At 47.3% G+C, this 26,714-nt stretch overlaps 1 protein-coding gene across 8 annotated transcripts in view; it reads right to left on the reverse strand.

Annotated features, from left to right (window-relative positions):
* nenya overlaps positions 1–26,704 on the reverse strand; it is an 80,319-nt gene extending 53,615 nt beyond the window's left edge. For 3 of the 8 annotated variants that reach the window (XR_010562606.1, XR_010562604.1, XR_010562605.1), the window contains exons 1-5: positions 26,260–26,546; positions 26,094–26,155; positions 25,967–26,029; positions 25,803–25,859; positions 23,060–23,118 (exon numbers count right to left, since the gene is read on the reverse strand). Coding sequence is in view for 3 of the 8 variants with exons in the window: in XM_065424513.1 (XP_065280585.1) it covers positions 23,060–23,118; positions 25,803–25,859; positions 25,967–26,029; positions 26,094–26,155; positions 26,260–26,371 (353 nt within the window). In the remaining 5 variants the exon portion in view is untranslated. The other 5 variants (XR_010562603.1, XR_010562602.1, XM_065424513.1 and 2 more) reach the window with 4 other exon arrangements.
* Between the last annotated feature and the right edge of the window lie 10 nt (positions 26,705–26,714).

Below are 26,714 nucleotides of genomic sequence, written 5' to 3' on the forward strand. Positions count from 1 at the left end.
TGGCGGACCCCGGATTAATTTTCACACCGTGATGTTCTTTACCGTGTCCCAAAATTTAAGTGCACGTCCGTTTTCTATTTTGCCCCCGTCGAAATGTGGATGCCGCAATTGGGATCAAATCTGCGACCTCTAGCAATACCATAGCCGTAAAGCTAACGCGGCGGGCACAGAAGTGCTGAGTTGACGGTCGACCGCTTCCGTAGTGTCTCCTGGACCCTGCGGTGCGCCTTAATTAATGCAGCTCTACTTCTGCACGCCATGCGTAAGTTGCCCGCTTGACATATTTGCATGGCGTTAATTTTTCAAAAATACCAGCAACGTAGCTGTACCGTACCTTGAACTTAAGCTAATCCCGTTTCCCCACAACCGCCGTCGTATCGTAGTAGGGTTTGCTTGCCTTCTCACGTAACCTGCCGCCCCCCTCCCTCCCTTGTATGGGAACCATTTGTACAGGTATTTGTAAAGAAAAAGCATTGATTCACAGTGGAGGCAAAGAACTAGGAAGCTTACCGGCAAGTATGCGGCCTGTAGGGTGGGCAACACAGCAACAAAGAACGTCAAGCAGAAAGCCATATAGGCTGAAATAATCTCACGGGTGGCGGCAGCGTAAAAGAAACTTGCTACGAGTAACTATAAAAGGAAAAACCGAAATCAGGAAAGAAACAATTTATGATAACTCAAAGGGAAGCTCATTACTTTTCGAAGCGAGATTGGGATGCCTTAGAACACGAACCCATAAAACGAGATATAAGAAGGAAGAAGAAGCTAGGGAAACTATGGGGCATGCTTTATTAGAATGTGAAGATATCTGCCCAGCGGTCGATTTAGGCACCACTGGCCTCCTTGAAGCCCTTGGGTTCGGCGAGAACAGGGGGAAAGTAAACATGTCCGCATAGGGATTAGTAAGAGGCGATTGGAAGATTCGTGGAAGTAGGAAAACGACAAAAATGGAGACGTACAAAAACAAATTTAACAATATGGGGTCAGAAAATTTGGTTATGGGAATTCATCGTGCGTTTTTATCTTTTTCTTTTTTCTTTAACCAAGGTAGCACATGAGGCAGTATAATAGCAAGAGCTTGGTGGCGCAACCCACCGCCCTGTTCCAAAGGGGACGCCCATAACATCCATCCATCCATCCTCCGCCGCCGCGCGGTCATTGATTTCGCCCACGTCGATGGCTAGCCGCGTTATCTCAGCGCACGCCAGAAAGACACGGCGTATCGGGCTGCAGTGCGGGGAAGTGGGCGAGAGGGGAAAAAAGGGCACTCTGCGGACAAAAAACTCATCTCGTAAACTCACCCCCTACAATGTCCGTATCGTCAAAGGTCACGTGGCCGAGATCTCCGTGCGCTGATACGCACGCGCGCGTGAGCAGCGGCGGCGAAGCATTTATTCTATGGGCGAAGGACGCGGCGTCGTCTCTTTCGAACGAGCACTGGCGCATGTTACCACGGTCGTCCCGGTGCGCCAGGCTGTGTCGCCGCGATAACATACAACATGCAAATAGTAAGAGCGCTGCCTCTCTTTAGGGATGGAAGGGAGAAGTCGCATGGCAGCGATGAAGCAGCGTGTCGGCGGCAGGATGTGGGTCGCTTGCGCCACGCTCACGCGCTCGGCTCTTCGGCTCCTGCGATAGCATCGTCAAAACCAACAGCGCCGATCTCACTGTCTCTAATACCGGGCCTTTTATTCGGCGAACGAGAAGCGAATGGCGCGGAATGGTTTGTCGAAAGGATCCGCAAGTCCGTTGGCGCGTTGCGTTGCGCGTTAAGGCACGTTGCGTTGCATATATCGCCGCCCGTTTCGCGAACACGAAACTCTGCGAATTAATGGGTTCCGCAGCGAGGCGCGTGCTAATCCTGCCTGGACGCACACAGGCGGGCGGCATGCTCCATGCGTGTCATATCGTGCTCTATCGGCGTCGTCTACTTTTCTCGTGCCGCTGGGTGCCCGGAAAGGCTGTGAAAGTGCCGGCTCAGCGGTGCCCTTGATGTCGCATGTAGTGGCTGAAAAAAAAAAAAATGTGCGCGCATCTGCCAAAGCCTTGTATAGCGGGAGTCCCTGAATAATGACACTGGCGATATAGCCTAAACCGAAATGGGTCATTCTACGCCAAATACGTATACCAGACGTGTGTCGCTCGACTATCCAGTATTTTCGGGTAAAAAATCATGGCTATTTGGTCATTTCGCAGGATATCCTTGCTGAACGAAATTTCATTGCCAAGTGACGTCCTTTCAAAGTTTGCTCAAGTATGTGAGGCATAGTTCTGCGAGAAAATTATTATAACAGTTACGTTGGTTTGTATAGTTGCACAACTTCGCCTGTTGAACCTACAATTAAAGGTTTGTCTTGAATATGTGGTGGTGTTTATTGGATACACCGGTTAGGACAGATACCTTAACGACCAAAAATTTGGCGAAAATTCGCCAAACTGACATTTTTTTACTGTCGAAATTACTATCGACTTCTTCACTGTAATTATGTTACGCGAATGACCTAGAGCTGTGCTTTACAATAAAAATTCTTCTGCGCCAATATATTGTACGGGTTTCCTGAAAAAAAAAATCCCAGCAAACATACAAAAAAGTTGGTTTCCGTCCACCTTCGGCCCTGATTTTCGTTGTGATATGGCCAATGTAAGAATTTAAATAAAGTTTGGGGTTGTATGTGCCAAAACCACAATCCGATTATGAGGCGCTTATGAGACTCTACTCCTGGCAGATCGCGTTCAAGATAGGGCCCGCGCGGCTGCGCCATACGTAGCTGCTGCCGCAGTAGAACGCGCCCTCCCCCCTTCCCTCCCTCCGGTGCCTTGCGCGCGACGGAAGATGGCGAGCTTCCTTCCCGCTTTCCTGCCTTACGCGCGCGAGATTGAGTCGCCATCGTTGGCTCACCCTCGCACGCTTTACTCGTACATACAGCATACGGCGCCCGGCGACGATGTTATCGGCCTTGGACCTTGTGCGGAACATCACGGCAACGCCGACGCCGACATGCGCCTTCAGTGTCCATGTAATTGCTATCGCAATAAAAATTCTGCAGAAACCATATCGGCGATGATTTTCAATGTAAGGGACTTGCCCGAACAAGCGAATGAAAGAGCTAGCGAGCGAGAGCGGGAGAGTGAACGAGAGAGAGACAGCAAGAGAGAGGCGAAGGAACGTTTTCTTCGCCGATATCGACCACCGAACAACAAACTACCACGAAAACGGCCGAAAGAGCCAAAGAGAGCTGTTCGCCTTAAAAAGGAAGTCATCTTGCTTGCACGTAGGTTTAGTTCAGCGCTTCCCCCAATTAAGGAAACTAGAAAAGTTCACAATCTCGAAACAATCTCCACATGAACTTTCTTTGCCCGAGTGGCATCGTTTAAGAATATATAAGTGCCCAATTAAAAAAGACGCTCTACGAAAACAGGCTTTGAAAGAAGTTTTCGGCCTAGCAAATTCGTCTTTCGATGTCTAGAGCTATAGTCGAGTAAGAAAATTCGCGGCCGTAAATTGCGTTCGTTTAGAACGGGACACGGTTGTTTAGAGAACAAAAGGAGGGACTTTTTTCCTTGCAGTGCACATTATATAAGCAAACAATGGAGATGACGATGACGACGATGATTAGGTAACTGTCGCGAACGTGACGTTAGCGTTGATTTGCCTCGTGACAGGTGTCCTCTTAACTGCCCCATGCACGTCTGTCACTAGACTTTTATCGCAGCCTCGCGCGGAAGAACTCGCCCGCGCTGCTTCACGGCTTTCTAGTTCTTTATCCTTGATAAACACTTCATGTGGGCCAGACATCTCCGGCATGCGCACTCAGGTGTGTGTAAAGTTTTTTCATAGAGGCGTGTAATTCGGTATGCAGGAAAAAAGGACGGGTTGCGACAAAAGATGTGAACTCCGAGAGCACTCGCCCAACCTCCCGGCTTCCAGCACGCTCTGCCAGGTACGAGAGAACGACGAAGCAAATACAATATCTGTAATGATATTTAGGACTGGACAATACGGCGAAGCCCTCAGGAGCTGCTGAGGAAATTCAAGTTGCAGTCCCACGCTGATCGTGCCGAGTGCCTGAAGCATGACATCCTTTTCCCTGTGCACTGAAGTGGTGGTGCCGAACTATGCCGAGCGTGGTGCAGGGGCCAAATTCAAAAATTCACATCTCGCTTAAAACAAAACTCAAAATGAGATAATGAACAACATGCAAGGCCAGCAAACATGCACTTTGCGTCATATCTTACAGGGACCACATCATTGCGAAAATTGGGAGCTGAAAGTGGACTAAAACAGGCATTTTGATATGTTCGCCGTGTTTTTTTTTTCTTTCGAAAACGCGGCACAATGTCGGCATACGGCATTTCAGCGCAATCAAACAAACAAAAAGGCTGAGAAGGAGGAGGAGAGGAGGACAGTAGACAGGGCAAAGCGCCAAAAAAGAAGTCATCTTCCCTGCACATAAGTTGAGTGCAGCGCCTCCAATTAAGGAAATTAGAAAACTTCATTAACACAGCAAGCTGGGCGAGTTGGTGACTGAACATGTTCCTAAGGGTGGGAAGCGCAACCCGGATGAAGGACTAAAGGAAGTGGACGATACGAGCGCAGACTAACAGCTAGTTTATTTTTTTCAAAAAAGTGATTAAATATACAGAGAATGGGATTATGTGATGAAGCGACATTCGCCTTAGGGAGCATTCGCCTTAGGGACTCCCAAGGTGCGATCAGGAACTCAACAGGCTCGAATCTGGCCGCGCATTATCCAAGTTGTCCATGCAAACCTTTGTGTGCAAAAAACCGAAATATTGTATAAAAATGGAAATCAAGTCAGCCGCGAGATTATGGAAGCTTGCTTCATGCATGTCAACTCAAACGCATATGCGTCAGCCAGACGTCTATCTCCCTGCATAATAAAGAAGCGAAGTTATTGAATGGCAACATAGGCTGACACCCTTTCACCACTTGTACGCGTCTCTTCATCACATAATCCCATTCTCTGTATATTTAATCATTTGTTTGGAAAAAATAAACGAGCTGTTAGTCGGCGCTCGTATCGTCCACTTCTTTCTGTCCTTCGTCCGGGTTGCGCTGCCCACCCCTAGGAACGTGTAGAAAACTTCACAATTTGGAACCGATCTCGACATGCACTTCTTTGCCGGACTGACATCATTTAAGAGTATAAAGTTCCCAATTAAAAAAGTCGCCCTGCGGAAGCAGGCTTCAAATGGTATTTTCGGATAATCAATTTCGACTTTCGATGTCTGGAGCTAGTCAAAAAAAATTCGGCAACATGTTGCAATACTGTAATACGTGAAAGCGAAAGCCTGCTGCACACGTAGTAGTGCATTAAGTTATACGATCGGATGGGTCAGATGCAAGAAATAACGAGCCGCAGTGTGAAGTAAGCGTATGGCGTTGTTAGTCGACTTCCTCAACGACACATGCGAGCACCTAATGCACTGCCTAAAGGTTCTCTCGTTCTTTCTTTGGTTCTTTCTTTCTTTCTTTCGTTTCTTCATTCATAGTCAGCCATTGCATCTTTTCTTGCTTACGGGGGTATGAGTCATTCTTGAAGATGATATTTTCCCCTAACTGAACTAGACGCCCCTTTTTTTCGGTTATGAGCCTTTGCAAGAAGCCACACTTAAGAACTTAAAAAGAAATTCGCGGCCGTAACAGCAAGTCTCAGTACGATGTAGAGGAAGAAAAGATTGTTTACTGCACAGTACAGCCCTGGGACACTCGAACAAACTAATTATAATGAATAAATGAATAATTACTTTGCCAGTAAAAATAATGAATTTGGCAAATTTCTGTCAAAATTTGTGGCTCCTAAAGTACTTTCTCCGGCAAAAGTTGCCAACAAACACCATTACATGTTGAAGACAAGCATTTGTAGGTTCGGCAGGTGAAGTTGTGCAGATCTACACATCAAAATAACGTTTATGTTAATTTTCTCGCAGAACCATGTGTCACGTACTTGAACAAACTTTGGAAGCACGTCACGTGACAGTTATTTTTTTTTAAAAGCAAGGTAGCAAATAGTCAAGATTTCTTTAGCGAAAATGACCCAAGTGCGTGTCATCGACGGCCGCAGTAATTTTGATGATTGCTAGGTTATGTCAGCACTGTAGACCTTATAAAGGTTGGGTAATAACTAAAGCGACCCCCACGGCGAGACATGGCACAGACGGTCATCCACAATGAAGAATCAATGCGCGACGGCCTGTAAGGGTTAGGGTCGAGCATGTCAAAAGGGGTAGCTGGCCCATGCCGTCGTCCGACTCTTTCACGCTGAGGACGCTGTTGAAGGGAGGAACATGCTCTCATCGAGAACGAGGAGTACTGGGTGTATTTACAATATTTACATGAAGAGTGGAATCGTTACGCCTCATCATTCTAGCACGACTGAATTCAAGCACACTGAGGGACCGAAAAAGTCTGCACAAACCCCCTCTGTCCCCCCTAGATCATTTGGTCAGGGAAATCTGCCGCCCCACCTTCGTCCAATCGGAGCGTCCAAAGTCATCGAAGGACACGCGTTGAGGGCGAGGGTCCACACACTCCCGCACCTTTAGTCACTGAACACACGGAAAGGAGGGGAGCTTCGTAGACAGTGATTGTTACGCTCGACTCAAACTGGCGCGTCTTGGTTCCTGGGATGACACAGCAGTTACCTGGAGCGTCTATCAAACGACCGTAGCGGTTACCGGAGTCCGTGAGGAGACGCTGTAGAACACCCTTTTCCAGGCGTTTCTTGCTTCCATCGTCGGTGATGGCGACAGTGTACCAAAAAACAACACTCGATCCGCCAAACGTGTCTCGCCCTGCTGTCGCCGCAGGTCTGTCCGAGGGGACGCATTCTTAGCTTCACGAAGCGATTCGGCGCAGTGGTGCAGGAGAGGCTAGAAGGTCACTACCCCCGCTGGCATATCGTAACAAGCCAGAGGCGTCGAATACAACTGCTGTTTTCGAAATGAACCTGTGACGTCTGTATCCTACACGTGTAGCGAACTGCGATTAGCGCGCACGCTCAGTCCCATTCGCGCCTTACCACCTTTCTTTTCTCCCTCTACGTGAATACGTATAAAAGCAGCAGTGAATAAACCACGGCACTTTTCGACTAGGCCGCATGCGCCTGAGATGCGTCGTTCACGTCTAAACTACGAAACAACGTGCATATGAATCACTCGGCGAGGAGCAAAGCGAACTGTAAAATCCGTTACCATGCAGGCCAGCTTGACAAACGGATCCTAATGAAGAGAAGCGGGGTGTGAGACCGGGCTATTTGGTATTCCATTAGTGCAGTGACTAGCGCAAGAGTAGAAACGGGACACAAAAGGGCGACAAGGACAAGTTCTTTTTTAAAACAAATCTTGCCGCCATTTGCATTCCACAGAGTTGCCTATAAGAGTCCTCTATTCGGAAACAGGAGCAAAATCTGAAAGTTCAAAAAGGGAGAGAAAGTTTCCTTGGGATCCATTGCTCCCAATGTAAATGACAACCACTCTTTGTAAAAACAGCAAATAATATCAAGGCACGAGCAGGAAAGCACCAGACTCATCAATGAGTCAGTGGCTACCGCAGAAGGCAACTGCGTCAGCAAACCATCCATAGCATTGACCGCTAAAGGATTTATATTCCTGGGGACTGTCTGTGGGAGAACACATTAAGCCCTGCCCCCGCCATGGTGCGCTCTTGTCTGCTTGTGATAACCATGTTGTCTTGCACGTGTGCAGCCGTCGCGATCATGTGCGCTAGAGTATATATTCATAACCGTTTTTGTAATAAACACCAGTTGGAAGTTGCGCTTGTCCTTGTCGCCCTTTTGTGTCCTGTGTCTACTCTTGCGCTAGTCACTTCAGCTCCTAATGAAGAACGGTGCATGTGCTATCGATATGTAGAATGCAGTCTGCGCGAATTGTGATTGGCAAAAAGGACTGAATTTCAAATAGGTGAAGACGCTAAGTTCCACTAAGTTATCGCGGAAAAGAGTTCAAGCCCTCCATATTGATATGTCCATCAATATAAATTTGCTGAAAAATGCTCTTATGGACAATGCTCTTATGCTCTTTTCATGGATATGGGAGCCGAAATGCGGTTGTCGCCACCAGAAATCTAACATATGATCATCGCGCTGAGCAACAGAATCCATATAACCACTGAGTCACAACGGCGCGCCTTCAGGTGTTGCCTTATTCGTTAAAAAATGTGGGAAAGTTAATGTTCCACATTAAATTGTTGCTTGTGAGGCGTACTTTTAGGTGTAAACAAGCCTGGAGTGTGGATTGATCCCGGTGACCAGGCCCGGTAATGCACTCCCTCACCAGAGCAGGATTGGCACCCTGGTGCAGTACCTGGCCACAACCTCCTATATGAATACAATCATCAAACCCCGGCCCTCAGTCCCCAGCAGCTGCGAAGCAACTGACCACGGTGGCGGTCGCACCTGTGACGCAGCAGAGGGTGCTAAGAATTTCTGGGTCCGGACAGGCCACCATTGGAATCTGAACCTGGCAACGCATAACGCTAGAACGTTATCTAGCGAGGCGAGTCTAGCAGTGCTATCGGAGGAATTGGCGGGCAGTAAATGGGATATAATAGGGCTCAGTGAGGTTAGGAGGTCAAAAGAAGCATATACAGTGCTAAAAAGCGGGCACGTCCTGTGCCACCGGGGCCTAGTGGAGATGCGAGAAGTAGGAGTCGGATTCCTGATTAATAAGAATATAGGTGGTAACATACAGGAATCCTATAGCATTACCGAGAGGGTGGCAGGTCTTGTTGTGAACCTTAATAAGAGTTACAAATTGAAGGTCGTACAGGTGTACGCCCCTACATCCAGTCATGATGACCAGGAAGTCGAAAGCTTCTATGAAGACGTGGAATCGGCAATGGGTAAAGTCAAAACAAAATACACTTCACTGATGGGCGACTTCAATGCCAGGGTAGGCAAGAAGCAGGCTGGAGACAAGTCAGTGGGGGAATATGCCATAGGTTCTAGGAATAGCAGGGGAGAATTATTAGTAGAGCTTGCAGAAAGGAATAATATGCGGATAATGAATACCTTCTTCCGCAAGTGGGATAGCCGAAAGTGGACGTGGAGGAGCCCGAATGGCGAGACTAGAATTGAAATAGACTTCATACTCTGCTACTCTGCTGCTGCTGCTTCATACTCTCTGCTTCATACCCGCTGCAGTGACCATAGGATGCTTAGAACTCCAATTAGCCTAAACTTGATGAGGGAACGGAAGAAACTGGTACATAAGAAGCCGATCAATGAGTTAGCGGTAAGAGGGAAAATAAAGGAATTCCGGATCAAGCTACAGAACAGATATTCGGCTTTAACTCAGGAAGAGGACCTTAGTGTTGAAGCAATGAACGACAATCTTATGGGCATCATTAAGGAATGCGCAATAGAAGTCGGTGGTAACTTCGTTAGACAGGATACCAGTAAGCTATCGCAGGAGACGAAAGATCTGATTAAGAAACGCCAATGTACGAAAGCTTCTAACCCTACAGCTAGAATAGAACTGGTACAACTTTCGAAGTTAATCAAGAAGCGTAAGACAGCTGACATAAGGAAGTATAATATGGATAGAATTGAACAAGCTCTCAGGAACGGAGGAAACCTAAAAGCAGTGAAGAAGAAACTAGGAATAGGCAAGAATCACATGTATATGTCAACAGACAAAGCCGGCAATACCATTACTAATATGGATGATATAGTTCAAGTGGCTGACGAGTTCTATAGGGATTTATACAGTACCAGTGGCACTCACGACGATAAAGGAAGAGATAATAGTCTAGAGGAATTCCACATCCCACAAGTAACGCCGGAAGAAGTAAAGAAAGCTTTGGGAGCTATGTAAAGGGGGAAGGCAGCTGGGAAGGATCAGGTAACAGCAGATTTGTTGAAGGATGCATGGTCGGCAGATTGTTCTAGAAAAACTGACCACCACCCTGTATACACAATGCCTCATGACCTCGAGCGTACCGGAATATTGGAATTACGCCAACATAATCCTAATCCATAAGAAAGGGGATGCCAAAGACTTGAAAAATTATGGACCGATCAGCTTACTGTCCGTTGCCTACAAAGTATATACTAAGGTAACCGCAAATAGAATCAGGAACATCTTAGACTTCTGTCAACCAAAGGACCAGGCAGGATTTCGTAAAGGCTACTCAACAATAGACCATTTTACACTATCAATCAGGTGATAGAGAAATGTGCGGAATATAACCAACCCTTACATATAGCTTTCATTGATTACGAGAAAGCGTTTGATTCAGTCGAAACATCAGCAGTCGTGCAGGCGTTACGGAATCAGGATGTAGACCAGCCGTATGTAAAAACACTGAAAAATATCTATATCGACTCCACAGCCACCGTAGTCCTCCATAAAGAAAGCAACAAAATCCCAATAAAGAAAGGCGTCAGGCAGGGAGATACGGTCTCCCTGATGCTATTCACAGCGTGTGTACAGGAGGTATTCAGAGTCCTGGAATAGGAAGAATTGGGGATACCTTAATGACTTGCGATTCGCTGATGATATTGCCTTGCTTCGTAACTCTGGGGACCAATTGGAATGCATGCTCACTGACATGGAGAGGTAAAGCAGAAGAGTGGGTCTAAAAATTAATCTGCATAAAACTAAAGTAATGTTTAACAGTCTCGAAAGAGAACAGCAATTTACAATAGGTAGCGAGGCACTGGAAGTGGTAAGGGAATACATCTACTTAGGACAGGTAGTGACTGCGGATCCGGATCATGAGACTGAAATAATCAGAAGAATGGGCTGGGGTGTGTTTGGCAGGCATTCTCAGATCACGAACAGCAGGTTGCCATTATCCCTCAAGAGAAAAGTATATAACAGCTGTGTCTAACCAGTACTCACGTACGGGGCAGAAACCTGGAGGCTTACGAAAAGGGTTCTACTGAAATTGAGAACGACGCAACGAGCTATGGAAAGAAGAATGATAGGTGTAACGTTAAGGGATAAGAAAAGAGCAGTAGGGTGAGGGAACAAACGCGAGTTAATGACATCTTAGTTGAAATCAAGAAAGAGAAATGGGCATGGGCAGGACATGTAATGAGGAGGGAAGATAACCGATGGTCATTAAGGGTTACAAACTGGATTCCAAGGGAAGGGAAGCGTAGCAGGGGGCGGCAGAAAGTTAGGTGGGTGGATGAGATTAAGAAGTTTGCTCGCACAACATGGCCACAATTAGTACATGACCTGGGTAGTTGGAGATGTATGGGAGAGGCCTTTGCCCTGCAGTGGGCTTAACCAGGCTGCTGATTATGATGATGATGATGATGATGTGTACTTTTTAATTGAAGCAATAGAAACAGACGTCCATAATATTTTGGGCCCGCATTCACAAATCGCTGTTACGGTGGAACTGTCGGTAAGAGCAAATTCTGATGCGGAACATAGCGAAGGAGGGCGACCAATGGTCTAGTGCACTTCGAACGCTATACGTTGCGAATTCGACCCTTAAATCTTTATTTGTGAAATTTGAAGCAAGAACTGAAGATAGCACAAGGGAGACTACTCATCTCTGGATCTTCGTTAATTATTATTGAAGGCCTGGGCCATGCACGCATCAAGGAGTGGTGGGTGCCGTTAAACAATATATGTACAGTAGGTCTCAGTCTCCAAATGTGGTGTAATAGGAAAAATATAATATAAAATAAAGATAAGGCACGATAAACTGTAGCGGCGAGCCCTAAGCGCGCTCCAGATTGCAATGCCAGAACTGCGTTGCGCAAGACGCACGAAATAAACACATTTTGCACCTCTGCGTTCGTTGCGTGCTGACGTGCGTTCCGCCGCTGGTATATACGGGGCTGTCTATAAGCGTCGTATATCGCGACCACTATAGCTTGGTGACCCCGACGTACGTACGTGATGGCTACGAACAGAAGTCCAACGTCGGCGGACAACGGTACTCAACAGCGACCGCAGTCAACGGTGAGCAACGAGAACCAATCCATCACCATCGACATGGAAGCAGTCTTAAACGTGCAGGTGCATCTCCCGCCATTTTGGCTGAGGAATCCGGCCGTATGGTTTACTCAAGTGGAAGCGCTCTTCGGCTTGCGCCTTATCACTGCATAGCGCGCGAAATACCTTCATGTAGTTTCTACACTACCGTGTGAAGTTGCGGACGAATTCGACGACGTTCTGAGCCTTCCACACGCAACCCAACCACACGACTATTTCTGACGCGCAAAACGGTTTCGGAACGCAGCCGTTTCCAGCAACTTCTCAATACGGAGGAGCTGGGAGACCGACGACCACCTCAGCTGCTGCACCGAATGCGCCAGGTACTCGGCGACAGCATGCCAGATTCCGAGGGTCCTCTACTTCGTGAGGTATTTCTGCAGCGTCTGCCACAAAACCTTCTTCCTGTCCTGGCTGCTGCAGGCGACATGCCGAGCTCGGGTATCGCGTTGCAGAATACTCCCGCGCTGGCTCTATGGTTGCAGCAGCGACCGCCGTGACACCGGATACCCGAGCGCGGCACTATCGCCTCGAAAGCCTCGAAAAAAAAAAAAATATAGAGCAGATCACTGCCTCCATCACCGCGATGCGGACTTCGACCCATGGTCGCTCTCACGGCAACTCACGTTCGCGTTCTCGCACTAGAAGCAACTGTGACGGCTACTGCTGGTATCATGTCCGTTTCGGCGCCAGCGCTACGAAGTGTCGGGAGCTTTGTCGCTGGCAGGAAAACACGAACGCTAGTCGCTAATGGCGGCGAATGACGCGCTTGACCTCGCAGTGAAACGCAGCTGCCTGCTATACGTATCAGACAGAATAACGGGACGTCGTTTTCTGGTCCACACTCGCGCTGAGGTAAGCGTTATCCCTGCCTCACGTCACGACCGACAACGCGCTGAAAGGACTGCGTCGTTACAAGCGGTAAATAGTTCCAGAATCGCCACATTTGAACAGCGTCCGCTCACCATCGACTTAGGACAGCGCCGCACATTTCGATGGATATTCATCGTCGCTGATGTGCGCTTCGCTATACTTGGAGCGGACTTTCTTAACAACTTCGGCCTGAACGTGGACATCCGCTCACGGCGCCTTGTGGACTGTACGACCAGTTTGTCCGTGCAGGGAATCTTCGCACCTTTGTCGAACCCTGTGCAAACGGCTCCGAACCTACAAGCATGCTCGTTTGGCTCAATTCTGTCTGGTTTTCCTGAGCTTACAAGGCCCAACAACTTAGAACTACCGGTGCGAACACAGTCACGCACCCCATAGTCACAACTGGACCTCCCGTGTTCAGCAAACCACGACGCCTCGCGGGTGACCGCCTTGCCACGGCACGCAGGGAATTTGAACATATGCTGCAACTTGGCATCATTCGCCCATCGTCAAGCAGCTGGTCATCCGCCCTGCACATGGTTCCGAAGCGTGACCCAGGTGATCAGCGCCCCTTTGGTGACTGTCATGCACTGAACGCGCGCACTCTCCCTGATCGGTGTACACTTTCCATTATTCACAACTTCGCCGCCACACTAGCTGGTACGACGATATTCAGCAAGATCGACTTGGTCAAAACTACCAAAGACATACCAAAGACTGCCATTGCGACACCTTTTGGCCTATTTGAGTACGTCCACATGCCTTTCGAGTTGAGGAACGACACCCAAACGTTCCAAGGATTCCTCAATGAGGTGACCCGCGGCCTACACTTCGTCGTCACCTACCTCGATTACTTACTTGTGGCTAGCTCTTCACCTGAACAGCATGCCGATCATCTGCGATTGCTTTTTACACGACTCCAGGTACACGGCTTGATCGTTAACACAGCAAAGTGTGTTTTCGGCGTCAACAATATCGAATTTCTTGGCCACCTCGTCACACCTGAAGGAGTCCAGCCCCTGGACGGCAAAGTTCAAGCACTGCGCAATTTTCCTCGTCCAACTTCACTTCGAAAGCTGCGCGAGTTCCTAGGACTGCTGAACTTTCACCGTCACTTTATACCTAATGTGGCTCGTATTGTCCTACCACTGACCGACACGATCAAGCCAACTAAAGCACCGTCAGCCCCTCCTAGGACTGCTGAACTTTCACCGTCACTTCATAATTAATGTGGCTAGTATTGTCCTATCACTGACCGACATCCTCAAGCCAACTAAAGCACTGTCAGCCCCTCTCGAGTGGACAAGTGCAGCTGACGCAGCATTTGAGGAAGCCAAGAATGCTCTGGCCAACGCAGCAATGCTCGTGCATCCCTTACCCAAAGCACCAATGAGGCTGATCACCGATGCTTCCTCCAACGCCGTTGGTGCCGTCCTTCAGCAGTTCCAGCAAGACTAGTGGTGCCCGCTAGCCTTCTCCCAGAAACTAAAGCCTGCCGAAACTCGCTACAGCACATTCGGCCGTGAACTTCTCGCCGTCTACCTCGGAATTCGGCATTTTCGCCACCAACTGGAAGGTAGCGTATTCCACGTGCTGACCGACCATAAACCACTGACATTCGCTTTCCGTGGAAACCACAGTGCTTATACATCCCGGCAAATTCGGCATCTAAGTTTCATTTCGGAGTTCACCGACACCTAAGGTACATCGAAGACCCCGTCAACGCTGCTACCCACGCCTTTTCACGCGTAAGTGTCGTAACATCTGATGTTGTGGACTTCGAGGCAATTGCAGAGGCACAGCGTAGTGACAGTGAACTTCGCGACTTGCGCGCAAGCTCTAATTCTTTCTCATTGTCTGATGTGCTGCTGCCTTTCTCCACTGGTGCAATTGTGCGTGATGTGTCTTCGGGCCGCACGCGCCCTTTTGTGCCGTCCGAATATCGTCGTCAAATCTTCATTAACCTGCACGAAGCAAGCTACCCTGGCATCCGCGCCGCTCAACGCCTCATCACGTCTCATTTTGTGTGGCCCGGCGTCAACAAAGACGACTGCCGCTGGCCGGGCTCGTGAGTGCTTGCAGTGCCAACGTGCGAATACGACGCGACACACCAGATCTCCCCTTCAAACCTTCTGCTCGCCGACTGTCGCTTTGATCACGTGCACATTGACATCGTCGGTCCACTCCCGTCATCGCGCGGAAAGCGCTACATACTCACTTGTGTGGATCGCTATACACGCTGGCCCGAGGCGTTCCCGCTTCACGATATCACGGCGTCCACCGTAGCCTCATATTTCGTTGCCGGATGGATCTCCCGCTTCGGTTGCCCCAGTATTGTTACTACGGGCCGTGGCCGTCAGTTTGAGTCCGAAATATTCAGAATACTGACACGTATCCTCGGTGTACGGCACGTCAACGCAACGGCATACCACCCCTCCGCAAATGGAATGGTCGAACCGACAGTTGAAAGGCTGCACTCATCGCTCCCAAAGCCCGAACTTCATGGGTTGACGAGCTTCCCCTCGTGATGCTCGGAATTCGCTCGGCAATTAAAGAAGACCTTGGGTGCACTACAGCTGAAATGGTGTATGGCACCGCCCTTCGCCTGCCCGGTGAATTCTTCGCCCCAGCTCCTGCCCCCGACCTGTCACCGCCTCACTACATGGAGCAGCTTCGGCACCTGTGTCAACGTCTGCGACCAACGCCCACACAACCATCCAACTATACGATGTCTTCGTAAGCAGAGACCTTGCTTCATCAAGTCACGTCTTTGTGCGACGCGAAGACATCCGGTCATCTCTTACGGCACCGTACGAAGGCCCTTTCAAGGTGCTTGGGAGTACCGACAAGACCTTCACTGCGACAGTAAAAGGCCGCACGGACGTTGTAGCGATCGACCGCGTAAAACCTGCGTACATGGCGAACTCGTCTGTTTCGGTTCCGCTTCCCAAAAGTTAGACGGTTGAACCGGCGCGAAACGACCCTAATAAAACGTCCTTCCCCTCCACGAAGGGGGGCGGGGGGGGGGGGGGGGGGGGAGCCTTGTAGTGGCGCGACCGAAGCGCGCTCCCGATTGCAACGCCAGCACCGCGCTTCGCAAGACGCGCGAAATAAAGACAGATTGCACCTCTGCGATCGTTGCGTGTTTACGTGCGTTGCGCCGCTCCTATATACGCGGCTGTCAATAAGCGTCGTATATCGCGACCACTATATAAACAAAAACACAAAAAGAAGCGGCTACTATACAAAATTGTGGCTGTGCTCGTGTTTCGCCCTTGACAAAACGCTTATTAATCAGTTTGCATGCGTGAGGGCGTGCGTGCGCGTGTGTGGTCACGGTGTGCATCATGTCTGTGTGCTTCCAAGCTGGGTTTGCGGCCAAATGCTTGTCGCTAACAAAGTCTTCTGTATAGTCACGCTCTAGTTGACGGGGAGCCTGTGCTGCACACAGATCACGGACTCTATCTGGAACTGACCGGTGCATCACCGTTCGCGGGACTTATCACCCGCCACGTGCGCATCAGGGCCACTACCTTGTTCACCATCACAGAGCAGGCGCACACATCGCCGAGCGCAGTGCTCTCCTATCGACTATAAGAAGGAACGTGGGAAACGTCCGGAAGTGGGGTTTGCGGCCAAATGCTCGTCGCTAACCAAGTCTGCATTGTCACGTCCTATGTGAGTGTACCTTATTAGCGGAAATTATCTGCTTCATTTTTTTTTTTCGGCTGCAAATCCCAACTGTGTATTTGTAATGGGTATAGACCTTTGCACGTAACGCGGTCGAGTAGGCTATTTTGCTGGAAGCGGCAGGCCCTGACAAGGTAAACCAGCTTCTAACCATTGTCAGAGGTATCCCCAGGGAAGGTGAAAGACGTCCAAATAAATGCAACAGACATAAAGAGGCGTCTTTCTACAATGGGAGGGTCCCCCGGCCCTGGCGAGGTAGTTCAGATGCCTAAAGACACCCAGGACAAACGGAAAAATATACAATCAAAGCAATTGGAACAGTCTAGCTTAATAGTTGACGACATATTGCGTCGGAACAACCTCATTTCTAAAGGAATTCCTGAGCAAGACTCTGAGACATGAAAGGACACGGAAGGAATTGTAACAGAGTTTGTGCCCAAATGTTTAGGACTTGCAGCGTGATAAATGAAACGTGCTCATAGGATAAAGGAGCGAAAACCAGACCACTCTCGGCCCATCAATGTGAAATCGCTCAACTTCAAGGACAGAAGAAACATGCTGAAGAATGCATTCAAACTGAAAAAACAAGAAAACTAAAATCGTCCCGAGTCTAGATTGAAAAGGATTTTGCAGCCAAGATGCTATTTATTTGGAAGAAGCTCCGATATTTCGCTCGTAACAAACAAAAGCCCGGCGAAAAATTCAAGCTTCTATTTGAGAAGGTTGCCCTAAACTACACGGTTTACGTCTTTGACCGCACCACTAGCGAGGCAACTGCCCCTACGAACCGTCATACGCCCATGAAAACCCAGTGACGGAAACACGAATGCCGGGATGCTTCTCTGTCAGTTCTTGTGTCAAACTTTTGTAGTCTATTTCATAAGCAAGGTCACCTGTGTTCCCATGTTGGATCGTGTTCGGCAGATGTTGTTTTTGGCACAGAAACCTGCATGGTTATCACCCGTCATTATTGACCGCGAGTTGTCCCTGTCTCGTCAGGTTTTGTTGCTTAAAAAATATATGGTTGAATGACGAGGTGGTGGTGTGTTAATCGCAGTGAAAGATAGTTTGGAAGCTTACATTGCTGAAACTGATTCGTGCCTCGAAATTCTGTGGCTAGCTCTGTTTGCCCACACGTGTGTCATTACGGTCTGCTATCACCCACCTAAAACATTAAATTCTCGGGTTTAAACGTGCCAAAACCACGGTATGATTATGAGGGGCGCCGTAGTGGGGGACTCCACATTAATTTTGACTACCTGGGGTTCCTTAACCTGCACCGAATGCATGGTACACGAACGTTTTTGCGTTTCGGCCCCATCGAAATGCGGCCGCCGCGGTCGGGATTTGATCCCACGCCCTCGGCCTTAGCAGCGCAACGTTAAAGCTACTACACCACCACGGCTGGTGCTATCGCCCACCTGGTCCATCTGGCGAATTTCGAGAGTACGTGAATAAATCCAAGTTTTGTGAAGACAGGTACCCAACATCACTGATATTTCTAGCCGGTTATTTTAATTATCCGAATATCGAATGACAATCATGCAGGCCCCTATGTGGCACAAGATAGTGTGCATGTCAATAATAATAGCTTGGTGGCGCAACCCACCGCCCCGTTCCAAAGGGGACAGTCATATAGCATCCATCCAGACATCCGTCAATATCTTCATGAGATACTGTCGTCGTTTGATTTGCACTAAGTGGTTTTTGTTCCCACACGTGGTGATTCAGTTTTAGACCTTATACTTACCACAGAGCCAAACAGCGTTTCGATAAATGTACTGGATGGCGTGAGCGATCACAATATCTTGCATTGCGAATTCGTAGGTGCACAGAAAACCCGCGAGCGAATGTCGATATGCTGGTCCGTGATTTTTCAACCTTTTACGTCGGCTATTTGTAATCATTCCATGTTCATCATGCAAACATGAACTATAGGCTCTTATTCGTGACGGGCTGAGTTCGATTAAGGAAAAGTATATCCCTAAAGTCAAAATAACTGCCTCGACAAAGCGCATGGTTTACAACGCGCGTAAAACGTCGCATTAAGAAAAACGTTTATATTCAACAGCTAAATTATCAACCTCTGAGAAAGATTGGAGGCGCGAACAAACGCGTTTATGCCGAAGCCAAATAGCAACAGCTAAACACAAGTTCTTCCAACATGTTACCCCGTGATACAGAAAAGTTTTGGAATATTTTTAACCCTTATTACGCGTCACATTCAATGGTATCCTTTCTTCGGCACTTTTCTCAACGACATCCTTTCTCCGGCACAGGTCGCTGTAGAATTTAATGAATTTATTACCTCTGTTTTCACGCTTGAGAGTCCAGGGGCCCTATAACGTAAAACTATTCCAATATGTTTCTATTCCAATTTCCTGACGTCAAATTTGCGTAACCACCGACGCAAGCACCGGGCGGTCACCCACAGGATTGTCTGTACAGACCAATCAAACACCATCCTCGTTTATAGGAGGTCACTTTTGTTTGCTTGAAAAACGAATAACACTACCTACACTGAGCAGCTTGTCGTATCTAATTGGCTGACAAGAGGCGAGGAGAACGCTCAATTGGAGAGGGATCCGCTGGGGCAGAGCCAGTGCACTGAAAATCGATAACAGGATGAAGAGGGTGGTGCCGGCGACTGCGATTGGTCGGCTTTCCCTTACTTAGCTTGTGGTGGCTGGTCGAAAATCGCGGGGGCATGCAACGGAAGCTTAAGAATGACGCTAAAGCTGACCCTCAGCAAAGAAGAGTTGGCAGAATGAGGTGGTAAACGTGCTGAAAGTGCTCGAAAACGTTACACGGCCACGCAAGAAGTTTTATTGTACGCAAATACACCCATGCTCTCCGACAGGTGCGAGTAGCCAGCGTCTCAGCGATCGGCGGCAGCCATCTTTTATTCCTTTCGGAATGGGGCAGCCTGCGGCTATTCCGAAGAAAATTGAGTTTTGTTCGGCATATTAATGCATCTTTATCGCCTAAACGTCACTTTGACGCCGTGAGTTTGTGCGGTTTTGTGGCGTCGCGTGACAGGTGGGTGAAGTGGGTGCAGCCCGAAAACTTTTTACCAATAGCCGAGGGCTAATGGCGAAAAGGGGTCGAATCAGAAATAACTGTTTTTCTTTTTTCTGTCGAATCATGCATAATCAATGCGTACACATCATATCAAATGGGGAGCTATCGCGGTTTTCATGACGTCGCGTGACAGACAGGTGAAGTGGGGGTGGTCGAAAAACGTTTTTGACCAATCGTGGAGGGCTGATAGCAGAATTGGAATAGAAAAGTTTGGGATAGTTTTACGTTATAGTGCCCCAGTACCAAATAACCTTCAGTTACAGATATACTCACACTTGCGCACTTTTTTCCACAAACTTTACCACAGTCAGTCGTCACGCGCTACGCTACATATCAGGGTAACCCATCGTGTGTATTCGCGACTCGATCAGCAACTTAAAGTAGAACCTACCTTCGCTTACACTCTTGTTTTATCCCTAACCGCTCCTCCTCGCCATCCGACAATGGAATCTTCTCCCGGCTGACATCGCATGCATTGCTGACCACTACGCATTTGTAAACAGTTTGAATGCTTCCGAAAACTCTAAACGTGTGGTTGTTAGCAACACTACCACAGATGTTCACCATCTCCAGACATATTGCAGCTACATGGCAATACGAGATCTCCTGCCGTACCGATTTGGTCTGTTTTCTTGTTTAGCTGTGTATGCGAAGTAATTGGGTGTCACCTGTCCTATTTATTGCTGCTCCCGGCTGGCATCGCGTGTATCATCATAACGAGTTGCAAACTATACGAAGTGTTTTCTAAAACTCTAAACTCGCGACTGTTAGTAATATTTGCAGAAGTTTTTTTTTTTCATTATCATCTGACGCATTGCAGTTCCGTTGCAATACGTAAATGCTTGCTAAGTTGTGCATGCTAAGAAATCGTGTTATCTTGTTCCATTAATTGTTGTGCCCCCTTTATAATTCCTATCAGGCTTTTAGCGTACTTTGAATAAATAAATAAATAAATTGCGTGGTGTGCTTTAGAAGTTGCATAGGAAAAATCTTACATTTAACATTTTAAATCCCCCAATTTATACGACACAAATGAAGTTAAAACTGGAAGTGTCGTATTCATACTATGCAGCAGGTGACGTGTCTTGCCAAAAAGTGCTGAAATTAATCTGCTGCACCGATCAAATAGATCGATTCCTCGGAAGGTGTTGACGCAGTAAAGAAGTGGAGCCAGTAAGAAAAACAGCGGAACACTTCGCTTGTGAAAACCGCTAAAGCCAGACGTGTGCTTGAAGGGAAAAATACAGTTCATTTCGAGCTATCGGTCATGTTTCGTTGGTGGGTCAAGTGTTATTTTGCTCGTCTACGTTTTTTTGATTCCACTTGTTTCCGCGTAAACGTTCTAGCTCCTAATTTCTCACAGTGTTACCTCATCTGATGTTCCAAACTATACATCTGAACTCCGCGTTAAGAGGAAGCTTTAGTTCCGGTGCTCCTATCTAAATACATGCAAAAGGAGAATTCGTTTTTCTCAGTAACCATTGCACCAAATTTGGCAAAGTGTGTTGCATTTAAAAGAAAAGCTTAAACTCTAGTGACTGTTGGTTTCGAACTTTTGATTTACATCGCCAATTTTTTTATTAAAAAGTGGTAAAAATAGAAAATTTTCAGAAAACGAAACTATCAAGTTTACAACTCTGTAACTCAGCAAAGAAAAATGACATCACAATTATGTGAATCGCATCTCATAGCACGTCTAAAGCGGAAAAAATTGATATGTTACATATGAATCTCAAGAAGTTTAGTAATGTGTGTTTAGTAATACAGCTTCTGCAGAACCCTTGTGCACAACGTAACTATACCACGTAATATATAAATTCACATATCTAAGTTGTCCACTTTGAATGATCTAGTGGATGCCGTTGACAGAACCGCGATATCTGTTTTTGATGCAAAGCTATTCGTTTGTGAACTTCATGCCCCCATTTTTTTTTCGAACTTTCGAATTTTTGAAAACCCTTTTACCAAAATTCAGGCCCTAAATCGAAATTCCGCTTCTAACAGTCACTAGAATTTAACTTTCTCTCTCAAATGCAACAAATTTCATTACAATATTCGTCCAGCGGTTATCTCAGAAAAACGCTCTTTTTTTGCGTTTTACATGTATTTGAATAGGCCGCGTCGGAGTGTGGCCCGCGCTGAAGCTTCCTCTTAAGGCGCAGATTCCCGTCCTCGACGAAACACATACCTTATATAGTGGCACAGTGCGACGACCGGTCGCTGTGGCTATATGGCGTCCTGCTGCTGAGCACGAGGTCGCGTGTTCGATTACCGGCCGCGGTGGCCGCAAAAACACTCGCGTACTCATAGGATTTAGCTACACGTTAAGGAAACTCGGGTTGTGGAAGTTAATCCTGAGCCCTCCACGTGTACAGGCGTCTCTCATAGCTGCAGTGTTGCTTTTTTGGTAGCCAAACCCCGTGGATCAGTCGAATCGACGATCCGCTAGGTGCCTTTTTTTTTCCGGATGCGGTCGTCTTCATCAGCACACACTCGCTCTCTGTGCTCTCCAGTAGTTTCGATAGCTTCAGGCTCATCTCGGCGTCGACGGCCGAGCCGCCACGCGCCCACCCGCGCTGTTCCTCAAGTGGAGACGGTGTCATAACGGGATCCGGCTTCATTTTTTTTCCATTCTTTTCTTGTCCGCCAATTGTCATTGGCTCGGACGCCACCGTTATCGCCGGGACCGGGACCCTCGTCGCGACGGACGAAAAGAATGAAACACGAAATGGATCGTTACAAAATAGGACCCCAGACCAGGACTGTTTCGTCACCACCGCGTCCGCGGCGCGAACGAATAGCAGCTTCCCCCACAATTCGCAGACATGCAATTTCTTTCCCTATGGGCATACTGCGCACCGCGTCGGCCGAGTTTTCTCGACCGCCGCATCTGTCACCACCGCGGCTGTGGTGGACGAAGGCGTCATCGGTGTTTCTCAAGCTTTCTCTTGATGGATGCTTTCTTTCAGCGGGGCAGAACATCGTGGGAAAACTTTTAAGTAAGTTTTTTTCTTTTCAGATCATAGGTTTTTCATTTGGCCCACCGTGCGCAGGCACTGTTCAGTGCTTGCTTACGCTCGCGTGGGCCCTTGCGTGCTTCGAGTACATGACAGAAACACCGAACCACGCATCACGCCCTCGTTGCATCACAGCGGTGACTCCGCCCAAGTCAATGACATCAGTATAGTCGGAATAACAACCCATACGGATGCGCACACCGGAATTGTACGAAGGCGGGGCTGCGCGGTATCGGGGCCCGCATTCGCAAAACATGTGATAGGTAAGTGCCATTCTCGGTTGGCGATCCTCTCGTTTTAAGGCAGGCAAAGCGCAAGAAACACGGACGCAACGGCCATTGCTTGTGGCATACATAACACACGTCAATGTGTCCAGACATACATGAACGGGTACTTACTGCTTGTACTTGATCCCCAGCTCGGTGGCCTTCTTGTGGCTCGCTTTCAGCGTGCTCACCTGGACGTGAATAAGCGTGTGTCAGTTACCAGGGCTTGTAGTCAAAGGCACGTTTTCACGAGTAGACAGCAGTTATTCAGTGGACAGCTGGCAGAAAATAAGCATGGTTATTCTTTATTTTTATTTTGAGGGGGAGGATAAAGGGTGCTATTAAGCCGACTCGGCTTGGCTATAGTAAGTGTCATTTATTGTTGATACAAAAAAGCGTGATACACAAAAGGGTTTTTCCGAGCGTGAAAGAAGCCCGCGAATACACGCAAAATTGCCGCGCGACTGCCCGCTCGAGGCATTTTGTGTGTATTCGCAGGGCTTCTTTCAGGCTCGGGAAAACGCTATTATGTAGCACTTATTGGGCAACAGAAAGCTGTATCGGGAGTTTTTCATGTTGCTGTACAATTTTCTCATGGACAATATTAATCTATTTATAATTAAAAAGTTGGTAAATTAATTTAAACTTATTATCTAATTAGGCAGAATGCAACAAAATAATCTGAGTATCTCCAAGCGTCGGCAAACAGCATTACCTTGGTTCGGTCCAGCTACGTGGCATTAGTATATTTCATATTTGCATACTTGCAAACCTCTCTCTCTCTCTCTCTCTCTCTCTCTCTCTCTATATATATATATATATATATATATATATATATATATATATATATATATATATATATATATATATATATATATATATATATATATATATATATATATATATATATGCACTTGCAGGTCGACGACGCACGTACAAACAAAAATCGATGCTTTGTTTCCCACGTTTCGGCCGGGGTCCGGCCTTCGTCAGGGAATACATGACATGGTAAGGCGTTGTGCTTAAATAGGTACATAGCATAGGTTGGGGGGGGGGGGGAGGGGCTCTACGCGCTTGTCCACTGCCAAGACACACATTGTTACTGTGAGGATCCTGCACTCGTGACAAATAAACAGTACATGCCAAAAAAAGGAAAAAAAAAGAGAAGACGAAACGCGACGAGACGGTTGTAACAGGTTCGCAGAGCACCACTATATACACCAAAATCCTGTTCTTGTTGTATATAGCGTTGCTCTGCACTCGTGACGAATAAACAGTACATGCCAAAAAAAAAAGGAAAAAAACGAGAAGACGAAACACGACGAGACGGTTGTAACAGGTTCGCAGAGCACCACTACATACACCAAAATCCTGTTTTTGTTGTATATAGTGTGGCTCTGAGAACCTGCTACAACCATCCCGTCGCGCGTTTTATTTTCTTCTCCTCTTCTATTTTTTTAAATTTTTTTACGTGTACTCGCTTTCTTTAAACACCGTAAAAAATCCTTACGCAGCATGTACATTGCCACAGAAAATTGGATCGGTCGTTTCTGAACCCTCTGTAGAACACAACGATACGCACTTGGCCCTAAAGTGAATATTACAAGTTTTGCATAATTCATCTTGGTTAATTAACTAAATAAGTGGAAAATAAAACATACTTTAAGGAGCGCCACATGACGGCAAACCATATGCCGTTGGTTTCATTCAGCTGCGGCTAACCACTTTTTCTAAATCCTTGACACAAGTTACGTGAAACACCCTGTACACACACGCATACACACTCTCTGCATGCAAGAACAACCAATGTCCTTTACTGTATACAAATAATAATAATAATGTGAATAAACACATAAAAATAGAAGCATCATAAAAACAACAAAACAGCGTGTTTCACAAACATCTTGGATGCACCTAGGAAAAAAGCGTAAGCAAAATCATTTTGTTCTATAGCGTCACTTCAAAAATAGCCCTGAGATTTCATTTCATTACGCATTCAATTTTTATCTGGTTCTTTAAATCTGACTATGACCGCAGCACTCTGTGCTAAAGCTCATGAGATAGACATATTTTTCTTCTAACTTTATCTTCACACTACCTTATTTCGTCGCGTTAACTTAACCTGTACGCCACAGAACAGACCATGAGTGTGCAAAGCGAAGGTATTCGGAATTATTGCAGCCGCCTCGAATTTCATCTTCCAAAACATTAATCTTAGCGCTCGGTTGTTCCTGCGGGGCATCTTGCCCCAGTCGAAATATCATCTACCACGGGCCACGCACATGAAACAAGACCGCGCTGAACGTTCCGGAACAGCGGCTCAGCAGTTGAGCCACCACGGCAGCTCATTCTCATTCCCCGCATATTACCACGGGCAACTAAGCAGGAAAGTACCTGCAGAAAGCACGCAAACACTTTACAGGTATATGGCTTCATTTTACCCAGTTAGCGAGTTTCAGCTATGTACCTGAGCATATAGAACGACACACATTAGCACCCATATAAGCGTACGGTCAACACTTTCACAATGCCTGCTCAGTGGTCCGCCGCTGTGGCTCCACGTTCCGAGAAATTTGATTACCGTTGTTGCTAGAGCACAAGCAACCATCGCCCGGCGCTGCTGCCGCTCCGTGTTCGCACTGGCGGTCGTGTTGCCCTAGCTAGCCCAGTTCCTTTCCTTGTGACGCGCGATGAAAGAAAGTTGACGTGACCGTAAACATGTCCAATAAACTGAGACCAATTACCGAGAAAGTAGCGCCCTCTAAGTGACCCACGGTTCCGGTGTCGCTGGACAGGCATTGGTCGACAAATAAGACATTCGGAAAAGCTTCCTGTGCGCATAAAGCACTGTTGCAACAAAGAAAAATGTTCTCACCTCTTGTCTCAGGCACGTCGCTAGCCTGACGAGTTGAGACACTTGGAATTCACTGATCTGTGAAAAAAAAAGAGCGAGAAAGAAAAAGACACCGTGCTGGTAAAAACATCCATTAAAGTAAAAGGCGTTGAGGCTGCCATAACGAGTGACTGCGATGATCATACCATCATTGCTCTTTGTAAAATGTGTTTAGGGTCCTTGAAAAGCTCCCGAACATCCTGACTCATCTGAAATAACATCTCAGTGAGAACACCTTTTCGCAGACGACGCACAACAGAACGTGGTACGTGCCGTTTGAGACAAGGCAGCAGTCGTGCATGTCGCACCGCACATCTTGCACGAGTTCCGAGTGCCTAAACAGAAGTGCGAAATCCAGCGGCAAAGTAAGTGTTCAGAATCATGCGACATGCTAAAAATAGATGATACTAAAATGATTACAAATGCAGCTCATACTTACAATCTTCCTTACAAGTATGGCAGTACACATGGGCGCATGTTGTGACATAAAACATTAGCGTTCGCGATGGCTGCGCGAAACAGTTGTTACAGTAGACCAACTTGTTCATCATGGATCCTGTAGATCGGGGAACAGCGCTACAAATTAATCTAAACGTAGAGTTCAAACGTCAAAAAAGCTAACTACGAACGATGTCGACGACCAGTTTTTCACTAGAACTTCAGTTTCACAACGTTTTCTTGCGGCGTCTGAACGCGCTGTGACTGCGTGTCCTGATACGACTTCTGGTTCGTAACTTTCATTTCCATATTTATTATAATGTTGCTCATACAATAAATCTTTTATAAATGGACCATAAATTTCATAATTACCAGAGTAATCGAAAATTATAGCGCTTCGTCAAATCATATTTGCCGGGCAGAGTTCCGGAACGCGCCGCACCGCCTTTTCGCGAC

The sequence above is a fragment of the Dermacentor albipictus genome, chromosome 1, assembly GCF_038994185.2.
Source record: "Dermacentor albipictus isolate Rhodes 1998 colony chromosome 1, USDA_Dalb.pri_finalv2, whole genome shotgun sequence".
Taxonomy (NCBI): Eukaryota; Metazoa; Arthropoda; class Arachnida; order Ixodida; family Ixodidae; genus Dermacentor; species Dermacentor albipictus.